This window comes from Myotis daubentonii, chromosome 10 (genome assembly GCF_963259705.1).
Source record: "Myotis daubentonii chromosome 10, mMyoDau2.1, whole genome shotgun sequence".
NCBI lineage: Eukaryota > Metazoa > Chordata > Mammalia > Chiroptera > Vespertilionidae > Myotis > Myotis daubentonii.
In genome coordinates, this window is record NC_081849.1 from 32,036,691 (window position 1) to 32,062,205 (window position 25,515).

At 50.4% G+C, this 25,515-nt stretch overlaps 1 protein-coding gene across 2 annotated transcripts in view; it reads left to right on the forward strand.

Annotated features, from left to right (window-relative positions):
• TBXAS1 (thromboxane A synthase 1) overlaps positions 1–25,515 on the forward strand; it is a 156,840-nt gene that overhangs the window by 102,884 nt on the left and 28,441 nt on the right. For both annotated transcript variants that reach the window (XM_059711959.1, XM_059711960.1), the window contains 4 exons: positions 3,264–3,352; positions 6,759–6,907; positions 8,587–8,717; positions 12,521–12,832. In XM_059711959.1, coding sequence (XP_059567942.1) covers positions 3,264–3,352; positions 6,759–6,907; positions 8,587–8,717; positions 12,521–12,832 — 681 coding nt within the window. The remainder of the gene's footprint in view (positions 1–3,263; positions 3,353–6,758; positions 6,908–8,586; positions 8,718–12,520; positions 12,833–25,515) is intronic.

Below are 25,515 nucleotides of genomic sequence, written 5' to 3' on the forward strand. Positions count from 1 at the left end.
TTCGTACACACAGCATGCTTCTGAAGAGTTGTATGTAAATCAATTTTCTATTGCATCCCATTTTGGTACATTAAGGAGGCTTTAAGCTTGACCTCTAAAGAGACTGCCTCTTTTTTTTTCTTTATTATTATTATTTTTTTTAGAGATAGAGGAAGGGCTAAGGAGAGAGAGAGAGAGAGAAACATCAATCAGCAGCCTCCTGCACACAACCCAATGGGAGATCAAACCGGCAGCCCAGGCATGTGCCCTGACCAGGGATTGAACTGGCGATCTCTCAGTGCACGGGGTGATGTCCAACCAACTGAGCCACTCTGGCCAGGGCCTAAAGGGACTTCCTTTTAAACAGTAGTTTTCTTTTTACCATGTTACTATTCTTCTAAACTACATCTAAAAGATATTTCTGCACATGTGATTTGACTGAAGCAGAGTTCAGTTGTACCACTAAGTTTATTAAAATAATGGAAGGAGCATAGCTGGTGAGGCCAGTCATAGAAATGCAGCTTAAATAGTACCGAGTCCTCCAAATACTAAGGTGGCCTGAGATTTCTTGAGAGTAACGAGCCACACACACACTTTTGTGCTGACGGATTATTAAACGGATGGTTTGTGAGGATTCAGGGAATAATTCAGTGGTCACGAGAGTGCATCCAGAATTATCAAGAGTAAACCAGGGTAGTCACTCTCATGTCTTTTTTTAGTGGACTTGAGGATATGGAGATACGATACAGGACATTTCTGCTTCAGCAAATCATTTGACAAAGTCTTCCCTCCCCCCTCCCCTCACCCGCCCCCCCCCCCCCCCTCTGCACCCTCACTTACTGATAAGATGCTTCCTGGCTGAAAATTTACTTAGGCTCCTGCACAGCTGCCCAGAAACAGTGATAATGACCATTTCTGTGGCTACCTAGAGTAGCCGCCTAGTGGAGGGCCTCGGGCTCTGTGTTTGATCCCGTATACATGTTAATAAACTGAATGAAGGCTTGGAAGACACATTTACCAAATTTCAGTTGGAACAAAGGAGTAGCCACATTGTAGGAGATAAGATTTGAATGAGTGAGTACACACCTCCGCCCACCCACACTGAGTACAGACGCCCAGTGCTCTGAGCTCTTAAGGCTTCCTGAGCAGAAAATCCTCTTTTCCAGGATCTCCCTTTCCAGATACTCTCTCCAAGTCTTGGCAACAGGGGAGGGCCTCAGATGCTCAGCCATTTCTCTACTGGGTGTGTGTGTGGGGGGGGAGGGGTGCAGGGGAAGTGTCTGCTGAGCTGCCCACAGGTGCTGCCCCTGCCACTGTCCCAGCCCTGGGAACCCACGCAGCCCTGAGCTCAGACCATAGTTCACTCACTTTCACACAACAGGAATGCCCTCTCTGCCTCTTACACAGCGAGGAGCTGGACCCTGGTGACACAGTTCCTTCCTTACACCCCAAAGCACACAGGGCTGGCTTGGAGGGAGCAGTAGGAGGAAAGAGTCCAACAAAGCCATGTGTCCCTCCAACTTCAGCCAACAGCCACCCAGTCTGTCCCGCTCTGCCAGGCTTCTCCAATCACCTCAATGTTTTGGGGAAGTTAAGAGATTGTTCCACTCAGAACACATGGTAGGACTTATTATCGCAATACAAGCAATGTAAAAGCAAAGCCTTTCAAATGAATGGACCCTAAAGGGTCAAAAAATCAATTGTACATGGTGATGATTCATGGAGAAAGATCTTGTGGTTTTCATTGACCTGAACCTCAATATTTGCCTGTTATATGTCTCCTGAAAAAGTCAACATAACCTGGCTTTGTGCTTGATGTGCAAGGAAATGGCCTATTTATAATTTACAGGATTGTTGTGTTCCGTTCATGGAGTTGCCTTTCAGGTGTGATGCAGGGAGAGAGGAGAGGAGAGGAGAGGAGAGGAGAGGAGAGGAGAGGAGAGGAGAGGAGAGGAGAGGAGAGGAGAGGAGAGGAGAGGAGAGGAGAGGAGAGGAGGGGAGGGGAGGGGAGAGGAGAGGAGGGGAGGGGAGGGGAGGGGAGGGGAGGGGAGGAAAAAGTTAGATTTCGCCTCAATACAATATACCTCCTAACATTTTAGGACTTTTTCCAAATGTCTCAAGGCTTTATCAGCAAAGAGTGGATCTTATGTAAACATTAATATCCATTCATTCATTCATTCATCATTCATTCATTCATTCAACAAATAATTACTATGTGCCAGGCACTGTTCTGGGTACCAAAGACACAAAAATGGACAAAAATCTCCTGTACCCAGAGGAATTTATATTCTTGTGTCAAAAAGGCAAACTCTAAACATAGATAACATTTCAAAATATGTTTTCCAAAGAAATGCTCAGAACAATGTAGTCCAGCATGTCGCTTTCCCTGTGATGTTGCTCTAGAATGCGCCCTGGATAAAATGGCTCCCCTCAATGCTTCCAGCTTGGCTTTCACGTGGGTGCCCATCAGGCTCCAATAAGAATCCCACCCACTCAAGCCAGCCTGCGGTGGGGTCAAAGTGGTGGGCAGCCAAAGTGAGATCTAAATTTGTGGAAGCTGGATAATTAGTTACATGAATGTGCGTATGCTCATGACACCGTTCTCTCTCTTAGAAAATTTCCATAATAAAAATATTTTACTATTAAAAGAGAAATTCAGCAACCATCCTGCGTGGGCAAAAAAGGCCTCTTGAAGTCACGGGTTCCCCTGATTTGAAGGTTATGAGCAATTTAAGCAGAAATGAACAACCAGCCATCAGAAATGCTCTAAGAATGACTTTTGTATCGAATGGGAAGTATGGGAAGGGACAACCTTAGTTCCTTGGGCTACTCGGATTTTCTGTTTTAGTGGAAGATATAAAGTATAATTGAAACCAAGTTAACATGGATTTGGGCTAATTCCAGAGATAGTACATATGGATTGCGGTCTATTTACTCTCTAATGCTAACCAAATGTCATGAAACCAAATACAGATTGTCATTTCCATCGCAGCACTTAACGATCATTTTCACAATTATTTCACAGCATTTACTCTACATCCCTTCTTCTTTTTGCTTCCAAAAAAAAAACAGATTGCTTAAGCTAAAATAGAAATTTTACAGCTATTGTATGTCATGATTTCTGTGAATTTTAGTCCTTCCTCTTGAATCTTAGCTGCATGAATATTATCTTCAAAACAATATCCATTTTCCAGGAAGCACCACACATAACCTCTTTATCTGCAGCTACTGTAGGCATGCTCCCCGCATGGTGTCCTAATTACACCTTTGTTATCCGCTATCAGATGATGCCCCTAATCAGCCAAGCCTGCGACCTGCTCCTGGCTCATCTAAAACGCTACGCGGAATCTGGGGACTCTTTCGACATCCAGAGGTAAGGGCTGCCTTACAGGTGAGAAGTCCCACTTTCTAATCGCTGCTCCTTGTAACGGTACATAATTACTGGACAATGACCTCGGGACCAGCAGAGGATGGAAATGCTAAAAGCTCATAAAAGCACGGGCGGACTGACCAACGAGTAGACATGAAACCCCTATGCAACGTGAAGCAGATGTGAACACAGCCCAAGGGAAGGTGCGGCATGTTGAGGGAAGCCTCGAGCGGGCAGTGGTTTGTGAGTGGACTTGTCCATTAACCTCTGCAAACCTAGGAGTGGGCAGGATACACCCGGGAGAAGGGCAGGGTCCTGGGAAAAGTCCCTGCATTTCCACTTCCGGAGAAACTGTGGTGCACCTCAGCCTCGAAGCCATGACTTAGCGGGGACACCAAATTTAAATGACTGACGATCTGACTCTTCTCCCAGTTGTCCTATGCTCACTTATGGTAGACTAGGGGTAAGGTGGGGGTGGCAGATAAGCCGGAAGCTGACTCATTTTTATTATCATTGCTAATAAAATGATAACATAATCATCACTGGCATTTACATTGTACCCTGTTGTTTACACAATTCTCTTGTACACATTCTCTCTGGTCATGAGATGCGTGAGTTGGCCAAAGATAAGGTGGGCACAGCAGCTATAAAAGCAGGGTAAACAACTCTTAAAACCCTTAAATCTTCCATCATTGGGATCAGATGAAATCACATTCAGTTGTCAAATTGTTTCTGCAACAGGAGCAGGGAGATGTGTAATCAACTGTAGGGACATTTTCAATAACAGCAGTCAAATAAAGTAAGTCGTCTGGAGACGTCATTTACTCCTCATGGTTGGTTATAGAATTTATGAGGAAGAGGAAGTAGGTATGGGCCTACATCAAACCCTGAAAATAATCCTTTTAATTACAAAGGGATATGACTACCCAGTTGCTGGCCCTTTCAGAATAACAGAAAAAAAGATCACTCTAGTTTAAATGGCCATTTGGGGGCAGGCATCCCAGAGCCCGAGAAGTTCATTTTTCTGGAGCTACTGCCAGACACTTTCCCATCTGTTTGTTTCTAAAATACAACGTGTGTTTTCTGTAATAATATAATATGTTCATGAAGCTGCTTCCAAAGTTTGTCTTGTATTTCTTTGAGAGTGACGGGCCTCTGTGTTTTTTTGTTTGTTTGTTGCCCTTATGAAAACTGTAAACCCATGAGGAGGGAGAGGGGATAAAGCTAATACAGCTAGACAAGCAGGCTGTTGATTCATTCATCACAATTTGCTCTGTCTCGACTGATCATCAGATGCCGGCTCTGAACAGCTTTGGGGTGACATGCTAGGCTTTGGGTCCACTGTTTTCCCTCCGCCGCGGCAGGAAATTTACAGCGCGGTTTGGTGTCGGGCCGTGTCTGGCTGATACAGCTGCCACAGCCTGGAAGTTGCGTGACGCTGTCCCCTCTTCCCGTCTGTGTTCAGATCAGCTGCTGGTGGTGTCTTGTGTCTCCTCTGATATCCCGCTGTCCCTGCTCAGAGGGTCTAAGCCAGGGGTGGGCAAACTTTTTGACTCGAGGGCCACAAAGGGTTCTTAAACTGGACCGGAGGGCCGGAACAAAAGCATGGATGGAGTGTTTGTGTGAACTAATATAAATTCAAAGTAAACATCCTATCTAATAAAAGAGAAACATGGTAATTGGCGTACGACCGATACCCTTTTCATTGGCTAATCAGCGAGATATGCAAATTAACTGTCAGCCAAGATGGCAGCCGGCAGCCAGGCAGCTTGAAACTAACATGAGGCTTGGTTGCCTCAGTGACGGAGGAAACCAACGTTCCCCGCCTGCCGCTGCCTCTGAGCTGGCAGTTTAAGAAACATTATAACAAATACCGCCCAACTTCAGCCAGCAGATTCGCAACATTGTAAGCAAAGGCCAGAAACCTACTTTCAGCCGGAGGCCTAAGAGCTGGAGCCAAGCCTCAAGATAAAGCTGGCCCAGAATTAAAAAAAAAAAAAAAAAAAAAAAAAAGGAAAAAAGGAGCGGTTGGGAGCTTCAGTCACCCCCAGCCTGAAAACAGCCCTCAGCCCCTCACCCAGGCTGGCCAGGCACCCCAGTGGGGACCCCCACCCTGATCCGGGACACCCTTCAGGGCAAACCAGCCGGCCCCCTCCCGTGCACCAGGCCTCTACCCTATATAGTGAAAGGGTAATATGCCTCCCAGAACCGGGATCAGCGGAGCCACGAGGCCTCCTGGCACCGGGATCAGCGTGACAGGGGGCAGCACCCAAACCCCCTGATCACCCTGTGGCTCTGTGTGTGACAGGGGGCGGGGACACAACCTCCCTATCGGCCCTGCTCTGTTCCTGACAGGGGAAGGCACCCCAACCCCCCGATTGGCCCTGCTCTGTGCGTGACAGAGGGCAGCGCCCCAACCTCCTGATTGGCCCTGCTCTGTGCGTGACAGGGGGTGGCGCCTCAACCTCCCCATCGACCCTGCCTTGAGTGTGACAGGGGGCAGCACCCAAACCCCCTGATCGCCCTGCGGCTCTGTGTGTGAGAGGGGGCGGGGCCACAACCTCCCTATCCACCCTGCTCTGTGCCTGATAGGGGGGAGCTCCCCCCCCCACGGGCCCTGCTCTGTGTGTGACAGGGTGCGGCGCCCCAACCCCCCCGCCCCCGGCCCTGCTCTGTGTGTGACGGGGTAGAGCCATAACCTCCCCATCAGCCCTGCCCTGAGTGTGAGAGTGGCGGCGCCCCAACCCCCTGATCCGCCCTGCTCTGTGGGTGATAGAGGGCAGCACCCCAACCCCCTGATGGGCCCTGCTCTGTGCATGACAGGGTACAGAGCCGAACCCCCCTGATGGGCCCTGCTCTGTGTGTGACAGGGGGCAGCGCCCCAACCCCCGTATTGGCCCTGCTCTGTGTGTGACAGGGGGTTGCTCCACAACCTCCCCATCGACCCTGCCTTGAGTGTGACAGGGGACGGCGCCCCAACTCCCCAATCAGCCCTGCTCTGAGCCTGACCAGGGGCTGCACCTAGGGATTGGGCCTGCCCTCTGCCACCCGGGAGCAGGCCTAAGCCAGCAGGTCATTATCTCCTGAGGGGTCCCAGACTGCTAGAGGGCACAGGCCAGGCTGAGGGACCCTCCCTCCCCCCCGAGTGCACAAATTTTTGTGCACCGGGCCTCTAGTCATTACATAAAAGGGTACGGTCTTTTTTTTTTTAGTTTTATTCATTTCAAACGGGCCGGATCCGGCCCGCGGGCCGTAGTTTGCCCACGGCTGGTCTAAGCCCAGCCGCTTCCTCCCACCCCCTCCCTCAGGCCTGCAGGAAGCTCCTCTTTTGAGTAAGTGGACGATGGAGTCCGGCGGGTGGGCCGATGGCAGAGTCCTCTTGAAATTCAAATGGGTCCCTCTCCCGTAGGTGCTACAACTGCTACAGCACGGATGTGGTGGCCAGCGTCGCCTTCGGCACCCAGGTGGACTCCCAAAAGGCGCCCGAGGACCCCTTCGTGCAGCACTGCAGGCGTTTCTTTGCCTCCTCCGTCCCCAAACCGCTCCTGGTTTTAATCTGTACGTACATCCCCTGCCGAGGGCGGGGACACTGGGCTACTGCAGGTGGGCAGAGCCTGGGCATGTGGGTGGTGCTGGAGGCTCTCAGGACCCAGCCTCTGCCACTAGGAACGGTGCTCAGGGGTCTCTGGGAGTCACCTGCAGGGTCTGCCATGCAGAGGCCTGTCTCCCCAGAGCCACTTCTTACCCGCCCAGGCGGCCTCTCTCACCACCGCCAGCCACCGGGGGAACGGCAGCCGAGCCCTCTGCGGAGTGTGTTGCATGCATTGCCTCAGGAAGGGCTTGAATTCATCCTGTAAGAGAGGTGTTCTCATCCCCATTTTATAGATGGGAAAGCTGAGGCTTAGAAAGGCAAAGCCGATGCTGGAACCCAAAGCCTTTCCCGGGCATATTTCTCCCCGCCAGCAAAATCCTCTGCAGAAGACTTCTCTGCCTGAGGCCCAACGCACAGCAAACTAGATCATATGTGACAGGTGGCGTGCAGGTGACCTAACGCCACGGAGACCGTCAGTTTACTTTACTTTTAGAAGTGAGTTTTTACCCTCTGGCCAATTCCAGTATCTTCTTGCTTTCACAAGAGCACCGAAGTGTTGAGCTCATTGTTATTAATTATTGCCATCATTTCTAACCATTTGCAGGGCTGGTAAATTCTATTCATTCCTCGGTCAGCTTCATTTCCATTTCTGAGTCAATGTCTATGGACATTGCTCTGCATCTGCTCTGCACTGACATTGTAGGAGGAGTTCAAAGGGTTCAAGCATCGTCCTCCTTTGCCCCCCACGCCTGCACCTCAGGGAGCTGCTCCAGCTGAGTTGGCCCCTCTTGCCATCAACCACAGGGAGATGGTCCCATGGTCCCACGCTGTTGCCGCTCAGCTCTCTGCCACTCGGAGCCCGTCTCCCTGCCGTGTCTCTGGTTCAGGCTCTGGTTCTTGAAAATGGGCAGAGCATTCGGGTCCAGAACTGCCCTCCCTAGCCCGGCTTCCGCACAATGCCCGTGCACAGTAGGCCCACTGTGAACGCCGAGGAGCTAAACCGAGCCGAGTTCCCTGTCACCACCCAAGAGGTGATAAGCATCCCTGACCCAGGTAGCCCTGTCCCAAGGGCATGGCAGCAATGGCTCAGGCTGCACATGACACACAGGGGAGGCGCCCACAGGGGGTGGGGCCAGCATCCTTGCCAGCAGCTGTGGCGGCAACACTTAGGGACGATTCAAGTGGTAGCTCTGGGGACAATTATCCAGTGGGGGCGGGGGATGCACATGGCCAGAAAGCTGAGAAAGTAGATCCGCTTCTCCCACTTGCTAAGACTTGAAACATGGCCTGCACTCTGTTCTTTCTTGATGAAATACAAAGAGCGTGGGCCCTCACATCTAGGGCCTGGAAAATTAATTTCGAGGCATGAGATTGACTTCTGGAGGGGAAGACGGAAGGGGGGATTCAGGCGTATGAGTGTTTATCAATGTGCAAGGAGCGGCGAGGAGTCCAGGGGTGGAATGAGACGCGGCCCCTCCCCGAGGAGCCAGGAGCGAGGAGCGAGGAGCGGCAGTTCAGAGGGGAAGACGGGCCTTCAAGCGACTCTAATTCAAGGCCGGGGCTTGCTTCCTGGCAACAGGCCTCTAACAGCCTTGGTTTATTATCGCCCCCCCTTTCAGTGCCATTTTTGTTTTTCTCTTTCAAGTATCATTTCCATCCATAATGGTCCCGCTGGCCCGGATTCTGCCCAATAAGAAGCGAGATGAACTGAACAGCTTTTTTAACAAACTCATTAGAAATGTGATTGCCTTGCGGGACCAGCAAGCAGCAGAAGAGGTAACGTGCTTTAATAGGACACAGCTTCGGAACGGAATGGAACCTAATTTGGCATCGTTCGTGGTCTCTTTTTTCTCTCTCCCCTCCCTGCCCCACCCACGGCACCCTGCTGTCCTGCATGGGGCTCCCACCCAGAGCTTTCCAGGGGCGGTAGGAAGAAAGGAGAAAGGTCAAGGAGGAGCAAACAAGGAGAGAGAGAGCAGGCGGGAGGCACTGTGGGGAGAGGCCCAGACAATCCGTCCACACTCCGAGGTCAGTAGCATTAAAGCTGCCCCCCAATCTCACCACCTATTTCAAGCATCACCCCTCGCACAGGTCAGAGCTGCCCCCAAAAGAATTCTCCAGATAAATGTGCTTTTCATCAGCATGTTCTTTACATTGAAAAAAAAAATGGCAAGAACGAGGTTTTACAGCATGAGCAGCATGAGCATGTTAGAGAGGAGGTAGGCAGCCCCCAGCAGCCCCACACGCCCTTCCGGCTCCCAGAATGCCCCTACATAGCCTGTGGCTGGGCCCTCTCCTGCTTCATCGGAGACCCAAGATGTCTTTCCTCCTCACAGACTTGCACCACACTCGGCACAAAGTAGGAACTGAGTAAAATATGTGTTCCTCGAACTTGGCTGAGAATGGAAGTAGGAATTTTTAATGTTAGGGAAAATAATTTCAATGTTGGATATGCTGGTTGCATATGCAACGCTATGCTTTAAGGGGCCTGTTACCTTCAAGAAAGTTGCTTAAAAGAGGGGAAAAAAACAAGGCAAAATGTCTTATACAAAATTGACTTGGGCACAATGTTGCTTTCAAGGGGTTTCCTCAAAGGCCGGGTGGCTCAGAGGATTGACAAGGAAAAGGGAGTGAGGCCCAATGGTGGCAGCCTTAGTGGAGGATGAAATGGGGGGCAGGCTGGATGCGCGGAGCTGGCTCGGGGAGCAGCAGCCTCGCCCCGCCCAGCTGTGTCCTCTGGAGACTGGGCAGCCAAGGTATCCAGGTCCAGAAGGTGGGGAAGGTGTAGACAAGCTCATCGCCCCTGGGCCCACACCACCATGATCTCAACTTGATGCCCTGGCAGGTGTGCGGAGGATGATCTAACGGGCACCCCCGGCCAGGCTCTGCAGCCTAAAGAGACAGGGCGCTCAGCCAGGGTCCGGTTTCTCGGGAGTGAGGCTGGGGCCTGGGGCAGGAGAGGGGGGGAAAGCCCCATTTTCAAACCTCAGTGCTGCTAGAAAGGTGTGGGTGTGAGTGAGCATTTGGTCACACACCCACACCCCTGCCCCAACGCAGCCTGGAGCCCACCGGCTGAGTCAGGCCGAGATTCTCAAACTGGCACCCGAGCGGCTTACGAAGAGGCGAGGGTTATTAAAGATCCAATTACTGGGATTGCCTCGAGCTTTTCCTTTTATAAACTCGAGAGCTATTTGTTTCAAACAATGAGTTGATCTGAGGAAAAACCTCCCAACCACAAATCCAGGACTGCCCCTGTCAAGACAGGGCTATACGGTTACTAAGAAAACTCACTTTAAACCCATCTGAACTCTGCAGACATTCCATCAAGCAGATGTGTGTTTGCGCAGTGGAAAATGCGGCACAGATGTTAAAAGGTAAATATTTTTCTAAGCTCTAGCCGATGGGTGGATTAGACACCTACATCTATCAGGGTGCGTATTTTTCTTGGATATAACCATAAACCAGCAGTGTTCGGGTCCTAAATGGGCAGTGTTCGAATAGCCTGGTGATGCAGTGCAAATAAAAGCAAGCCATCTGCGCTAATGCCCCTCTCCAGGCCGGGGCCCCAGAGAGCAGCCCTTTCTGGCCTCCGTAGCTGGAGGTTAAGACTGATTTGTAGAAGGCTCGAAAGCCCTCTAGCAGCCTGCCTCGGCGGGATGGCAAGGAAAGGATGCCAGCTGCGTCTGCCCCTGGGAAACTCCAATAGTGTGGATGTGCTTGTGCGCCCCCTCCTCTCATCGCCTCACCCCACTCCAGCAAAGCCACAAGCAAGCCTCAGGGACCACAACTGTATCACAGGCCGAGGAGTTTCAGACACGCCCGCTGAGAGGCCTGCGGATATTCTGGGGTCCCAGGCCGGCATCCAGGAGCTGAGGTAGCAGAGGGGATCACCTGCCATGCATGCCGTTATGCCCCCACCTTGGCCCCACGGGACCAGAGCTAGCAGGGGGGCCACCACAGCCATCCAGGTGTTGACCAAGCAGCAGGAAGGAAGCTGGGGTAAGCCATCCCTTGAGGATGCCATTGGGAAAGCAGAATGAGCAGGGCCAGGGTAGAAAGAGGCAGCCAACTGGGCTGGCCCTTTGCTATTCTCTCCACTGTTCCAACCCGAGCGGGCTGGCCGGACACTGAGGCCCTGCCTCTTTGGTCTCCAGGTTCTTGACACCCAGGCCTCGCTGTGAGGCCTGTTGGTATCTCAGCAGACACCTTCCAAGGTCACAAACCTGGGAAGCAGAAGAGCTGCAAAGGTCTCATGATCCAAGGTGGCTGCTCCAAACAGCATGTCATTGTCAGCAAATCCAGCACAGCCTTCCTCAGAATGCATTCAACGCGCTGCATTTTTATTTATGGAGCTGTGTGTGTTGCGTGCCTAGCATGCACTCCGCACCACACCAAAACTGAGGTGGGGGTGCAGGGTCCTGCCCTGGAGACACTCCTATTTTTATAGGAGGAAGAAAGCAGCCACACGGGAAATAACAGCCATCTTTAAGGATGGAGTTAAGTACTCATGTGTGTAACACAGATTATTCAGGCAATAGAAACCCAGAAGCCAATAATAAACTGAGGAAATTCTACAACAAGCAACGTACTTTAAAATTAGAATGTGTTGGTGGTGGTTCTGATACTCTCCTTTTGCTGTTTAATTCTATAAACATCTGGAAAGAGTAACCTATTGTTTGCCACTCATCACATTAAAGAGCTTTTCAGAGAAGGGATGTGCCAGGGATACACTCAGTCAAGGCTAAGGACATATGTAAGCACTTCTATGGTTACAATTAGTGATAGTAAAACTATAAAGAAGATAAGGGAAAATGGCAAGACAGCTCTAACCACTTAAATGGGCTACTGATTACTGAGGGGAAAAAGGAGCCCGAGATGAGGAGGCTAGGCTAGGAGATGCAGAACTCAGGCCGGAGACTTTGAAGACAAGCTTCACCAAAGCTAGTTACTCGCCTCCCACCCCCCACCCCACCCCGCCTCCAGGTTCTGTTAACTTCCTGCTGGTGAGAAAAACATGGCCATCAGAGAAGCCCTGAACTTGGTGTGAGTGAACAATGGAGCACATACTTGGGCTTAAATCTACATGATGTTGTATTTGTTTTATTGTTAGAAAACCAACCAGCCAATGAATAGTACAAACATGAGTAAAGTACTAAAAGCCCCCTGGTTCTCCCATCTCCTCCAGCTCACTGGGAACTGTTGAGTATGGATGTTGCTAGAGATTTGCTCTGCAAGGACAAATAGATGCACTTAGGTGCCTTGTACATGGACTGTTTTTACAAATCCTTCCGCAACGTGCTTTGTTCACTCACCAGAGTGGCTTCACATCTTTCTGATCAGCCCAGATAGGCAGACGGCCTCATCTTTTTGACTGCAGCACGGCCTGCTCTTGGCTGCCCCAGTATGTGGACCAGTGCAGACGGAGGGACATTCAGGGGGCTCTCGCCGCCTCAGGTCATCCTGCAGCGAGAGCCCTTGTTCTGTCCTAAAGCTGCATGTCCACGTCCTGTCTTGTGCCCCAAGAAACCCCACTTATGCGGCCCTGGGCCATAATGTGCATTTCTTCTGTCGTCCCTTAGAGGCGGAGAGACTTCCTCCAAATGGTCCTGGACGCCCGCCACTCTGCCGCCTCCGTGGGCGTGGAGGGCTTTGACATCGTCACACAAGTCTTCTCCGATGAATGCTCGGCGAATCCTTCGGAGAAACACCAGCCCAGACGCCCGTCCAAGCCTCTGACCGTGGATGAGGTCGTGGGCCAGGCCTTCCTCTTTCTCATCGCTGGCTACGAGATCGTCACCAACACTCTCTCCTTCGCCACCTACCTACTGGCCACCAACCCCGATTGCCAGGAGAGGCTTCTGAGAGAGGTGGACCGGTTTAACGAGAAATATGTGAGTACAAGTTGGGTCCAGGGGGTCCAGGGGCCCATGTGAAATCCACACAATTGTGTGTTCGTGGAGGAGAAACTTATTTTTGTTAACTGCCTTGCTAACATCACATCCTATGTTTATAAGATGAAATAGGGCCACTGCCCACGTTCTCCATCTCTCGGAGTTAGCAAGTAAGATGTAGTGCTCAGAACAACAGAAGAAAAAACAAGAAAAAGAAAAATTGTGCGCGTGCCTTCCCTGTTTGGGGCCATCCATGAAACCAGGCCTGGCTGCCAAGTCCTCCGTTGGTCAGGGTCAAAGGTCAGGGGTGCGGCAGAAGGTGTTGTTCGCGGTGTTCTGGCTATAGAGGTGCCACGCTCAGGGGGGCAGGTGTGAAGGCAGGAGTGGGCGTAACGCAGGCTGGGCGAACACAGAAGAGCAGGTCTGTAAATGGAGTCAGGTGAAATGGGGCCTGGTAGTGCCGAGTCCAGACTCTGGTTCTTCCTTCGAGAGGAGGCCCCTCCTTGCTGGACTTGAAGCACATGTTCAAGGGCGCTGAGTTAGGCTACTTTATGATGCCTTTTTTTTTTTTTTCTGGATGCTTATGTGTGTATTGCTCTGACTTATGAGTTGTTAAAGAAAACCATTGTTAAAATATGTGCTTTAAAAGGAGGACCACCATCTTAGAAGCCTTTCTACTACATTCTGATGTAATTACTGCATTCACAGTTTTGGGAGGTGGCCCATTCTGTTATTGGAACTATTAGAATTTTTTTCATATATTGAGCTGAAAACTGTTTCCCAGAAAATTCTGCTTCTTTATCCCACTGGGGAACTAAATGCAAGGTTAGCCTTTCTTCTCCAATGCATTACCTGTGTTACTAATTGCTTCAAGTTTTGGCTCGTCATGAGCTATGGTCAGCCTAAAGTTCCATGATGTTATGACAAGTGCCAAGCCGGACCTTTCCAATCCACTGCTTTTATAATTGATTTTTTTAAAGCCTAGATGCAAGCGTTTATATTTATTCTTATTATTGCTCAAGTCAGTCAAAATAATTTTGAATCTTGATTCTGCCATCTGTCATATTAGCAATTCCTCCAGCTCTGTGTCATCTGAGACTTGCTAAGCATGTCTCCTATTTCATCCGAGTCATTGATTAAAATGTTGAACAGGACAGGGCTTCCCTCCAGGTTGACATTGATCCATTAATCGATATTCTTTGGGCATGGAGTCTCAACAAGTCATGAATCCAAATCACCCTGCTACCCACTCCCGCCACCTCTCGGCTCCTACTTTATTGATAATTGTGTGACTTTTTTAATTGAGGAGGGGGGAGGAGGAGGAATCAAAGATGACTGGGGTACATGCTGCAAGAGAAATAACACACTGAAGGGCACATCTATCGGGATGTATTTGCTGGCAGGTAACAAAACCCCAAATGAAACTGATTTAAAAGGGGGGCGGGGCTTATTAGGACAGAAAACTGGACAACTCAGGAATAGATGTGGCTACAGGCACATCTTTATAAAGGCCTCAGTGACATGCGCAGCCCCCAGGTCTCCCGTTGTTGGCTGTGCCTCCGGAGTACGGCCTCATTCTCAGTTGTGCTCCAAGCAGCCTGCCAACAACGTCTGCACTACTGGCTTCCTTGCTCATAATCAATGGAGCAAAGAGTGTATGTGGCCCCAGCTTTTCGGCAAGAGACGTGAGGTTCACTCTGATGGGAATGTGTAGGTCACTGCCCATTCTTGAAGCAACTACTGTGGGGGACTGGGGTACAGACGGGCTTGAAGCAATTAATTGCACCCCCAGAGTCAATCATCAAGTTCTATGACTGAGAACTTGGGAGAGCACCTCCCAGAGGAAGTTCTGGTTGTTATCCCAGGAAGGCAGTGAAGACTGGCCTTCAGTAAACCAAAGAAAGGTTGAACTAAAGCATCTGGCGAGTGGCCAGCCGTTGGCAGATATGGCAGTGGGTTACACAGGTAGAAGTCACGCTCCTTACCTTCAGGGAATTTAATCACTAATTGAAAATAAAAACAAAAACAAAAAAAATAGGGAAAAAAGAAAAATAAGAAGTTATGTCTATTAAAATAATATCTTCCTTCCAAATAAAACCCTCCAGGGCAATCGAAGGCAGCAAATAATCAAGTCTAGACGGTGTGGTGTGAAGCAGAGAGCATGGGCTCCAGGAGCCTGGCCCCCCAGCACCATCATAACCACATCTGGTTGTGTCCCTCTCCCAGGAGGCCACAGGGAGTGTCCCACAGGCTTCCCGTCCACGGCCCTCACAAACACAACCCCCCACCTCCGACATGGCCTTCACTGACCACGACCTCAAGTAGGATGGCATTGTCGCGTTAAACCCTGGCTCTTTCAAATCCCCCCAGCCTAGCCTGGGGGCTTCTTTCCCCAGAGGACCACCTCCCACCAGGCTGTCCAGAGGCTGCCGGGCACGGAGGGCCCACGGGCAAAGAAACACTCTAGGAGGTAAAGTTCTGAAACTTTCGCAAACAGGAAACCATCTGGGAGGAGTGTCTGGAACGCAGGTTCCAGGCCCCTCCCTCAGGGGTTCTGATTCCATGAAGTCTGGTCAATGCCCAGGAGTCTGCATTTTAAAATGAACAGCCCGGGAGATTTGGATGTAGGCGGTTCCTAGTTACACCTCGAGTAGACAGCTAAGACTCTCAGGGTCCAAATCCCAATTCTAAGAAGAAACAGCGCCCAAAGCCCGACCCCAGTCGTACAACCCCCCAGGCCCTTTTCTTTCTCTAGGTAACAGTTGGGACTATCTCTAAGAAATAGGAATACAGTGTGTCTTTTTAAACAATTAAATTTGGTCGTCACAATGGTGCTACTAGTAGTATAGCCTCCCACATGGTATGCACTCAATAAACATTTGTAAGATCTCTTTTTTTTTTTTTTCTCCTTGTTCTTCCTTCTTTCTTCTCCTCCTTCCGATAATCAGTTTTGTTAATACAGACCATCTGTCAGGATATGGAAGTGCAGATTATATATGTTCACACATTAGATATTTTCCTGAAAATTAGCATGTCAAGAATGACTTGTTATAATTTCCTGCTGGTTTGCATTCAACAAATATTTCTGGAGTGCCAGTTAATGCCAGACTCGGCTCCAGCGGCTACCCAAGGATGGCCTGGCCTGGCTTTTCCATGATGTCCCTGTAAGCGCCACACGCCTCAGTAGATGGCCTTCCCTTGTATGTCAATGAGATCGCTGGATTTGACCTCCACAGTGTCTTTTCCCTGAGTCATATTCTTTTACAGCAACACCCTAGGTGCATCTCATGAAACTTCTGTCCCTCTTTCCAAAAAAAAAGAGTACATATGTGCCCTGTGTCAGTTAGGATTTTTTCTGTTGACAGTTAGAAAACTCAAAGCAGATTGGCTCAGGGGGCTTATTGACCCACATATCAAAGAATCTGGCCTGGCTGGTGTGGCTCAATGGATTGAGCGCCGTCCCATACACCAAGAGGTCACTGGTTTGATTCGTGGCCTGGCACATGCCTGGGTTGTGGACTTGATACCCAGTAGGGGGCGTGCAGGAGGCAGCCCATCATTGACTCTCTCTCATCATTGATGTTTCTCTCTCTCCCTCTCCCTTCCTCTCTGAAGTCAATAAAAAGGTATTTTTTAAAAGTCTGGGGAGGTTCAGGGGTTCACACACTGCCGCTGGGACCCTGGGTGTTCTCTCTCCCCATCTCTCAGTCTACTCTGGGCGCACTCCATTCTCAGACAGGACTCCCCCAGGGGTCTCACGACACCTGTGTAGCCAGTATGTGCAACAGTCTGAACTAAGAGGTACCAACATGGAACCATATTGTGTTTTCCCCAATTATTTCTTTTCAAAGTGCTTTCATGAATCTTCTTCCTCTTTCCTTGATGACACCTCAGACAGATCTCAAAAGCTTCTGGTCACTTTTAGGCATTAAAAGGTCTTAAACCACTCCGGTACAGCTTACAACTTCAGTCTCAGATCCAAGTCAACCCGCTTCCACCCTCTAGCTCAGGCTGACCTGTGGCCTGAGGAAGCTGCCCTGAGGAGGGAGGGTGTCTCTTCTTCCACCCTTCCTCCTCGCCCCACCCCTTGCCCCTTGTGGGCCCCTTCTCCTCCCAGGGTTGGGGCCATCGAACAGATCCCCAAATCCTGCTTAACTGGGGCTCCTCTCCGTGCCGAACTGCAGGGGCCTCTGGCATGGAGAGGATGCCGGTTATGCACAGGGCTCCTGGGACCTCCTCGCTATACCATCCCTGATGGGGGAGGGCGCTCCAGCCCCCACTGCAGCTCCTGCCCCCAGCTTCTTGGTGGGGGGAGGGGGTCTCCTGGTGGCAGTCAGGCCTCTTGAACGGCTTTGGTGCTTCCTCAGTGCCCACGTGGCCCACAGGAGGCACACCCACTGTGGCTGCTCCCATGTCCCCGCTCTCTGCCCTGACATCTCTCCCCAGTTACTTTTCTTGTGCTCACCTGGGCAGAGAGGGCAAATGGGCAATTCTGCTACATCAGCCGGCGACCCCCTGGAGAATGGCACACCGGCTCAGGCTGCTGCCCCGCTCTGCGGAGTGGTTCCATCCGAGACCCCTTCCTTGGCGCGGGACGGGGAACACATCCTCTCTAGGCCAGTGATGGCGAACCTTATGAGCTCGGCGTGTCAGCATTTTGAAAAACCCTAACTTAACTCTGGTGCCGTGTCACATATAGGAATTTTTTGATATTTGTAACCATAGTAAAACAAAGACTTATATTTTTGATATTTATTTTATATATTTAAATGCCATTTAACAAAAAAAAATCAACCAAAAAAATAAGTTCGTGTGTCACCTCTGACACGTGTGTCATAGGCTCGCCATCACTGCTCTAGGCTGATGGCTCCCTCTCCTCCCCTCAGAGGCCGAGGCTCAGGGGTAGAAGAGAGCAGATTCGGGTCCAGCACGAAACAGCAAGAGTCTCTTTCCTGGAAATCTCAGGGAGAGTATCGTGGCATCTCCCTGACAGACTGGGTCCCAAGCCCAGGCCCCAACCAATCACCGCGGCCAAGAATATGACCCTTTGGTTGGCTTACACCTGAGTCCCTGCTCCATCGCTGAAGGTGGTGTCCTTCCGATTTCCAGTGGATCCCCAAACCTCTGTTACTGGAAGTGGGGGGAATGAATGCCAAGTCGCCAGAAAACAGTGCGTCCTCCGTGTACATAGAATCCGTGGCTCCCTGATAGAAGCTCCCGCTTTCAAATTTCTTGTTGTGCAGTCATGCCCACCTTCCTCTGAACTTTCAAAAACTAACTTTCCAAAGGCAGCGGTACAAGTCCAACAGCGCTTAGTGCTGCCCGCTGTTTGTGCTTGTAAATGATCTGCTCTCGTGAACGTCCCGCAAAGGATGCGGCGTTTCATACCGGAGCCAGTCGCCGCTTCCCTGCTGGTTAGAAAGAAGCCCGGGCAGACAGCTGGCCTCGTTGCATCCTGTCCCAGTCAAGGTGTGAAATTGTCAGAGGTGAAAGGCAGTGATTCAGGGGCTGTACCTTGAGCAGAATGGAATTTCTGGCACATGTAACGATACTCAAAGGTCTTCCTTCACTACCGAGGATTCTCTTATACTACATGCCTTACAGCTCGAACATTCTGCCCAGTGCCACCCTATCTCTCACCACCTGTTTGGCCCGAGTGACCTTGACTGCCTTTCTCCTTTGAGGGCACAGGTGCCTGTTTCAGTTTATAGTACAGTTATAACCCACTTTCCCTTCACGCCTCCAGGCTGCTTCATTAAGCTGCCTTTGTTTTCTTCCGAATCGTCTGGCTTTGGACTTTTGTCTGGCTTTCCTTCCTCTCATTCCCCATCAAACTGCGGCTTAAAACCTTCTTTCTCGAGTCACCCAATCTCTTGGAGAGCTCTCTCTTTTCTCCGTGGCTTCTTCGTCATATTGAAGAGGAGGTACGTTCATTAAATTCGAGTTGAGAAGGGGAAGATTTGTAGCACTTGTGCCACGCGTAACATTAGGAAAGCACACCAGTGATTTAATAAGACCTTTGTGATGTGGATGCTTCATTGTGTTCTCCAATATCTAATTTTGAAAAGGATGAGAGAGAGAAAACAACTTTCCATATAAATTGTTTTTGCTATAGCGTTAGCACTTTATGTGGAAATTATCGACTTTTGATCTAAACCATTCTCTTTTTTCTCGTCGGTGCCGGACTGTGCCAGCCAAAAATTTATGACCCATTTTCCTTCCGCTTAATTGTTGTTATAAATCTGTGCAGAGCCCAGTTGTAAATTTATCACAAATTGGGCTAGATTGATAGATAGCCTCTCTTTAGGGTAATTTGAACATAGTTATGCCTTAGAAGGAAGGCCAAATTCTGAAAATTTCTCTTGAAGAGTTGCTTTGTAACCATTACAAATATCTAATTAAAATGAACTCACTCTTTTTCTCATAAGGATAAAAGGGCGTTCCATGCTGGGTATTTCAGCTGATTAGCTCATGCTGCTCATGTGAGCAAGGTTGAGGATTTGTTCCTTGAAGCAGCCAGGGGATCTCAAAGGAAAATAGCATATTCTGTGGCTACATTAAAAGAAAAAATAAAGAGCCATTTGCCTCCAACTAGCTGTTTCATAAATACACATCCTTTGTAGCAGGGGGAGGATTCGTGGAAAAAATGCAAGTAGCTTAACAGAAACTTATCCTCACTCTGGGGGAAAAATGTCTCCCACTTTGGATCCCACCCAGGGCAAATTTTCAGGATCATGTCCACACAGGGAGTGGGGCATAGTTGACTTTGAGTGAAGAACTGGAAATGGGTTTCCCTACTGGGAAGGGTTCCTGCCTAGGTCTGCTCGGGTCTTGCTGTCACACATCTAGGAGGATACATTCAGGTGCTCCCCAGCCACACGGGGCAGTAGAGGTTCATCTGACGCATCCCTTCCCTACAGATCCTAACCGCTCAGCAGAACACAGATCAATGAGGCACAAGGAAAGATGTAGGAGCAAAGGACAACTTGCAGCCCTAGAGCCAAACTATAAAACAAGACAAGAACTGGGACACGGGCAGGGCCACAGACGGCAGCACCAGACGGAGGTGGAGCTTCTCCAAGTTTAATGGGGGGAGCTTGTTACCCGCAGGTGCTGACTCATAGGTGTGGGGCGGGGCCTGAGAGTCTGCATCCCTAGCAAGCTCCCAGGTGATGTGGCAGCTGCTGGTCCGTGGCCCGCCCTGCGATCAGCCAGGCCCTAACACCCACCCCGTCTCTCTCAGTTGTGATGTATGTAGCAAGTAACTGTTTCTCCTGATAGTTAACGTACTGATGTTCTGCAGTGATCTACCTGCTGTTAATAAATGAAAACAGCCTCAAAATGATTCCAAAAATAAGCATGCCACTCTCACATTATTGAGTGAGAGATAAAGTGATGAAGAAATTACCCAAATCCTGGGTGTTTTTAGAAGTGTGTTGCCCATAACCCTAAAACTGTCTGGCCTCCTTAAACAACTTTCTCCAGGGTGGGAAGCTAGGGAGAGCTCTGGAGTGGATGGAAGGTCACTTACAAGGCAGATGGAGATGGCCACCAGAGCCTTCTCTCAGGGTACTCATGCACTCGGGGGCCCTATCACATCCAGCAGGCACCCGCCAGGCCAGATCTTCTAGGCAAGGAGCTGTGTCTGGACCACAGCTCCCCCGATAAGCCCTTAGTGTAGATGCCAATCGAGGGGCCACGTCCAAGTATTGTGATCAAAGCAACTCCCCTGATGCGGCTTCCCTGGGAGCCGAGAGCAAACTGTGCTATCCTCGCTGCAGGAACAGGGGCCTCAGTGGGGGCCCTTGGAATGTGTCCAACGGGCCCACTTCCTGTCCTTCATTCTGGAAGTGTCTGCCCCCAGAGAAGTAGACTCTCTCACCCTTCCCTGGCATCCCAACACCGAATAGCAGCGCAGAGAAGTCTTGACGGCCTGCAAGAGCGGCCTCCCGGTGTGTGTACCAGGACCTCCATCTTGGAAGTTACCATAGGTGGCCCTGCTACCACAGCACCCACTCCGGGAAGGAAGAAGGAAGACAGGGTGCAGGGCACTTCTGTGCCCCATCAGGAGACAACTCAAGTGTCCCCAAAGAGGGGTGACCAGTCAATCTGGATCAGGGGGCAGAGCCCAGTTGTCCACTGCCCATGTGGTTATTAGACACACACAACAGCCTTTGCGATCCAGGTCATCTGCCCATTCTCTCCTTGGGGACACCTGCAGGAAGGTAGACTGTCCTCTCTGTGGCCATCTGTGCTGTGAATGTGTGCTGCTCAGGGCCAAGGGCTCCCTCTGCCACCACCCAGGGATCCACTCTTCCACATTGTCAGGGACTGTTAAAACCCATGCCCACCTGACCACTGCGGAAACTGACCCACTTTGACTTTGAACTGCTCCCAGGGGCCTTGGCAGTGGCAGCCACACCCCCAGGCCTTGTGGATCCCTGCCTCTTCTTCTTTTTCTTCTCCCTTTTCCTCTGGCCCCACTTCCTGGATTTCTCTTCTCTGTCCTCTATAAGATTCGCAGCACTATTTCGTCTTCTTGATTCTTGTTCGGGCTCTGTTCCCCGAGGTCCAGAGAGAGCTTCCTGCTTCACCTCCTGACCCACTGTCCCCTTGGGGCCCCTGGCTGTCCCGGAGCCTGTAAATTTGCATAGTGATGTCTTGTGTGCATCCAGCGGGGATGGTCAAGTGGGAGGCGGGTTGAAGAGCAGGAAGAACGTGCGGGTGTGTTTCTGGGCCACCGGGCTTAATCAAGTGCAGCACTTGAGCACTTGCAATTTTTAGCAATTAATGCCCCGAGTCCCCCTCCGCTTTGGGTCCCTGCGGAGCAATTCTGTCTCGGCAGAGGGAGAGGTGACCTGCAAAGAGATGGTCCTCCTGGGAATGGACCACGCCAACCAGCATATATGTGGCGCCTCAGAGTATTTTATTCTCACTACCTGGGCCTCTGGGCTGAGCTTTGCTAAGCCAATAAGCTGCCAGGGTCAGTTCACATCAATCCAGAAAAGCAAGAATTAAAAATAAACTTGGGGAAGTGAGCTCTGCAGGTGAAGCGTTGCGTCCTGTGGGCCCACTTGACATGGAGCTGGATTCTCAGCTGAATGGCTCATTTATCTGACTACTGCTCGCATTATAGGCTCTTCAAACATCAAAAATATGGGTTTTATGCCCAACAATTAGCTCTTGGAATAAGGAATAAACACACACATTTTAAAAAACAAAAGTCACTGGACTCTGCTGACCAAACCATTTGTCTCCCTGTGGAGCCGAGTGGGACCGGCTGCGGCACACTTACTAGTAACGACTCCTACTCCCCGAGGACCCAGCCCGTCACCAGGACCAGGATTGCACCATGAGGGCCTCCTCCTTTGTTTCGGCCCGTTACCCAGGATTAAAACGCCACCACTCTTGGGAGGGGTGATATACTCGGTCCCCGCAGGGACTGTCTTCTGCCTGGCACACTGGTATGTCTCAGGGCCTCCAGCATGCCTGGCACATACAGGCTTGTGATGAATGGGTGTCGAATGAATGAGTGCCAGTTTGCCCACTCTCTTCTAACTGGTGACTATCTGCACGCAACCTGGAGGTGGGAACCCACAGGGACACTCCCGGCAGAAAACACGTGGGCACTCCCCCTGCTGGACTGGAGTCAGGGAAGGCCACTGCCAAGGTAGATGCAGTGAAGGCAGCACTCAGCACTGCCTACAATCCTACAATGGTGTCCCCACAGGACTCCCGGGGGCTACTCCACACACCCACCACTTCATGCCCAGAACTGTCTCATCAAAGGAAGGAAGAAACCGGATGGCTCTGAGGGGATCTCAGGGGCCATCTAGGGCAGCCTCCCATCGAGGACAGAGGTCTGAGAGATCATGTCGCTCTGCTTGAGTGCTCCCAGGAACAGGGAATTTATTACCTATGGCCCCCCTGTTGTCCTTGATAAAGTTCTTCCTGCCTCGAGTTGAAATCTGTCCTCACTAATTGCCCACCTACTCACCCTTGTCTCTCCTCTCTCAGTTCATGGTATTTATCTACTAGCAGTCAGCAAATTCATAGCTTCTCGCTGGGGCGTGGGAGCTACTTCCACCCCCACTAACAGCCGGTCACTGGGCATCTCAGAGACAGAGGGGAGAAGGAAAATTGGAAAATCAGTAAAGAATAAGGGGCCTTTCTAAAGTGTTTGCTTGTGGTGTGGTCCGTACATTTAATTTAGTCTCAGCTTTCTGGTAAATCTGTTTTGCCCCAGGGCTGTGGATAGCATTATGTTTGTGGTGTGTGGGTGCGTGCGTGCACGTGTTCATGCGTGCGTGTGTGTGTGTGTGTGTGTGTGTGTGTGTAGCATTCTGTGTTACAGCTGAATATGGTGTGTGTGAAAACATCAACTGCATGAGCCTGTGCAGCCAGGCATATGAATCTTCCAGATCAGAAAGGATATTTGACTCCCCTATGAGTTGCAATGTGTAAGGTTTATAAAGTTAAGCACTTAGAATTCTGTCTTTAAAATTTAAATATTTAGATTGGGTCCCTAGGACACAAAACGCAATGCCTGTTTCTCAATCGCTTAATTTGATTTTTTTTTCCTTTTTGGTAGCATAAGTTGTTTTTCAAAGCCTCGTTCCTTGAATGTTCCCTATAGGAGGAATGTAATTAAACTCCCCTGGCCTCCCCCTGCTGGGACCAAACTGGGGCAGGAGCTGTAGGAAGCTTAAAACAGATACCCCGCGAAAAGAATCCTTGTTCTAAAGATGAGAAGAGGATCGACTTCCCTCTGGTCATGAACAAGAAGCTTAGAAAGCCACCCAGGCTCTTTTGGCAACGGGCTTAGTCTCGAAGACATTTTAATTAGTAATTTAAGGCTGGAAGGAAGAGGATAAACTCCTCACCTCCTCAGCTGTATGCAAGAAGTTTAACTCAATGGGAAACTCAATGTTTGGAGTTTGAATGGCAGAGAAGGAGGGAGGCCCGGGGGAGGGTGATTCTGGAAAAAGAACAAACTTTTTCATGAAAATGGCACCATGAGGTACGGTACACTGGCCCCGTCACCCACTGTGTTTGAGTCCCCTCCTTGGGGGCAGGCACGCTCTACACAGCTGAGACAGAGTCACGAAGCTCTCACTGAGGGAGCGGCTCCCCTCACACTCAGACCAACCTAGACTTCTCTCTGACCAACGAGCATTGCCACCCAAAAAGGGGCCCACCCCGTGGGTGCTGGGCCCGTCCTTCCGCTAGCGCACTCAGAGACACTGAGCTGCACTCCCTGGCAGTGTGACAGGGATGACTGGCACAGTCCCTTGGCTTTTCCTTTTCCTGTCTGTAAAATGGGAATATGAGTCCTGGCCAGTAGCTCAGTGGTTAGAGTGCCGGCCCACACACCCAGGGGTCACAGGTTCAATTCCTGGTCAAGGGCACATACCTGGGTTACAGGTTTAATCCCCTGCCCTCATTGGGGCATGTGCAGGAGTCAGGCAACTGATATGTCTCTCTCACATTAACGTTTCTCTCTCTCTCTCTCCCCCTCCTTCCCTTCCACTCTCTCTAAAAAGCAATGGAAAAAAATATCCTAGGGTGAGGATTTTTTTTAAAAAAACGGGGCTATGAGTATATAGCTCATAAGATTGCCGTGAGGATTAGATGAGTGAGCCCATTCACGATTCTGGGCACAGTGGCAGGGGTACATACAATGCTGGGGTCACCCCCTTGCTGTGCCTCAGTTTCCTGGTTTGTGAAAGGAAGGCATGGACTGGACTTCTTCTCCTCTGGCAAAGATAATGATCCATGGATGTGTACATGCCAGACCCTAAGCCAAGTGTGTCACATGCAAGTGTTAACTTTTTCCTCACCATAACGTTCTGAAGCAGGAACTGTCACGCCCATTTAACCCGTGGGGGAAGGGAGGGCGTGGTCGGGAGTCGGAGGAGCAGGACCACAGGAGAGAGAGAAGCCATAAGGAATTGACTCATTTGATGGTGGGGGCTGGCAAGGGCAGGCCAGCAGGCTGGACACTCAGCCGGATGCGGTGCTGCGTCTTGAGGCAAAACATCGTTGTCTCCAGGAAACCTCAGGTTTTGCCCTTAAGGCCTTCAACTGACTGGATGAGGATCGTCCACATTATCAAAGGCAGCCTCCTTCACTTACACTTCAAGCCAACCACATGGACAGGGCACCTTCACGGCAACACTGAGACTCCCATGATTAAATGACTGGGGACAAGTGGGTGCAAATGACCGGCCATCCCAGAGCCCTCAAGAAGGTCATTTCTCAAAGGTTCTACACTAGGAAGGGGCCTGGCCTGGCTCGGTGCTCACAGCTCCAGACCACTTCATATATATATATATATATATATATATATATATATATATATATATATCCTTCAAATATATATATTACTGACATTTTAGAGAGAGGAAGGGAGAGGGATAGAGAGATAGAAACATTGACAAGAGAGAAACATCATTGATTGGCTGCCTCCCACACGCCCCCTACTGGGGATCAAGCCTGCAACCCGGGCATGTGCCCTGACTAGGAATTGAACCGGTGACCTGCTGGTACAGGACGATGCTCAATCCACTAAACCACACTGCCTGGCTCCTCGCGGTTCTTTTCAACATTATCGCAGCATTCAGCGATGCGCTGATTCGGAAACTGTCCCTCGATGCCGCACGGCCCGGCCTGCCCAGGTCAAT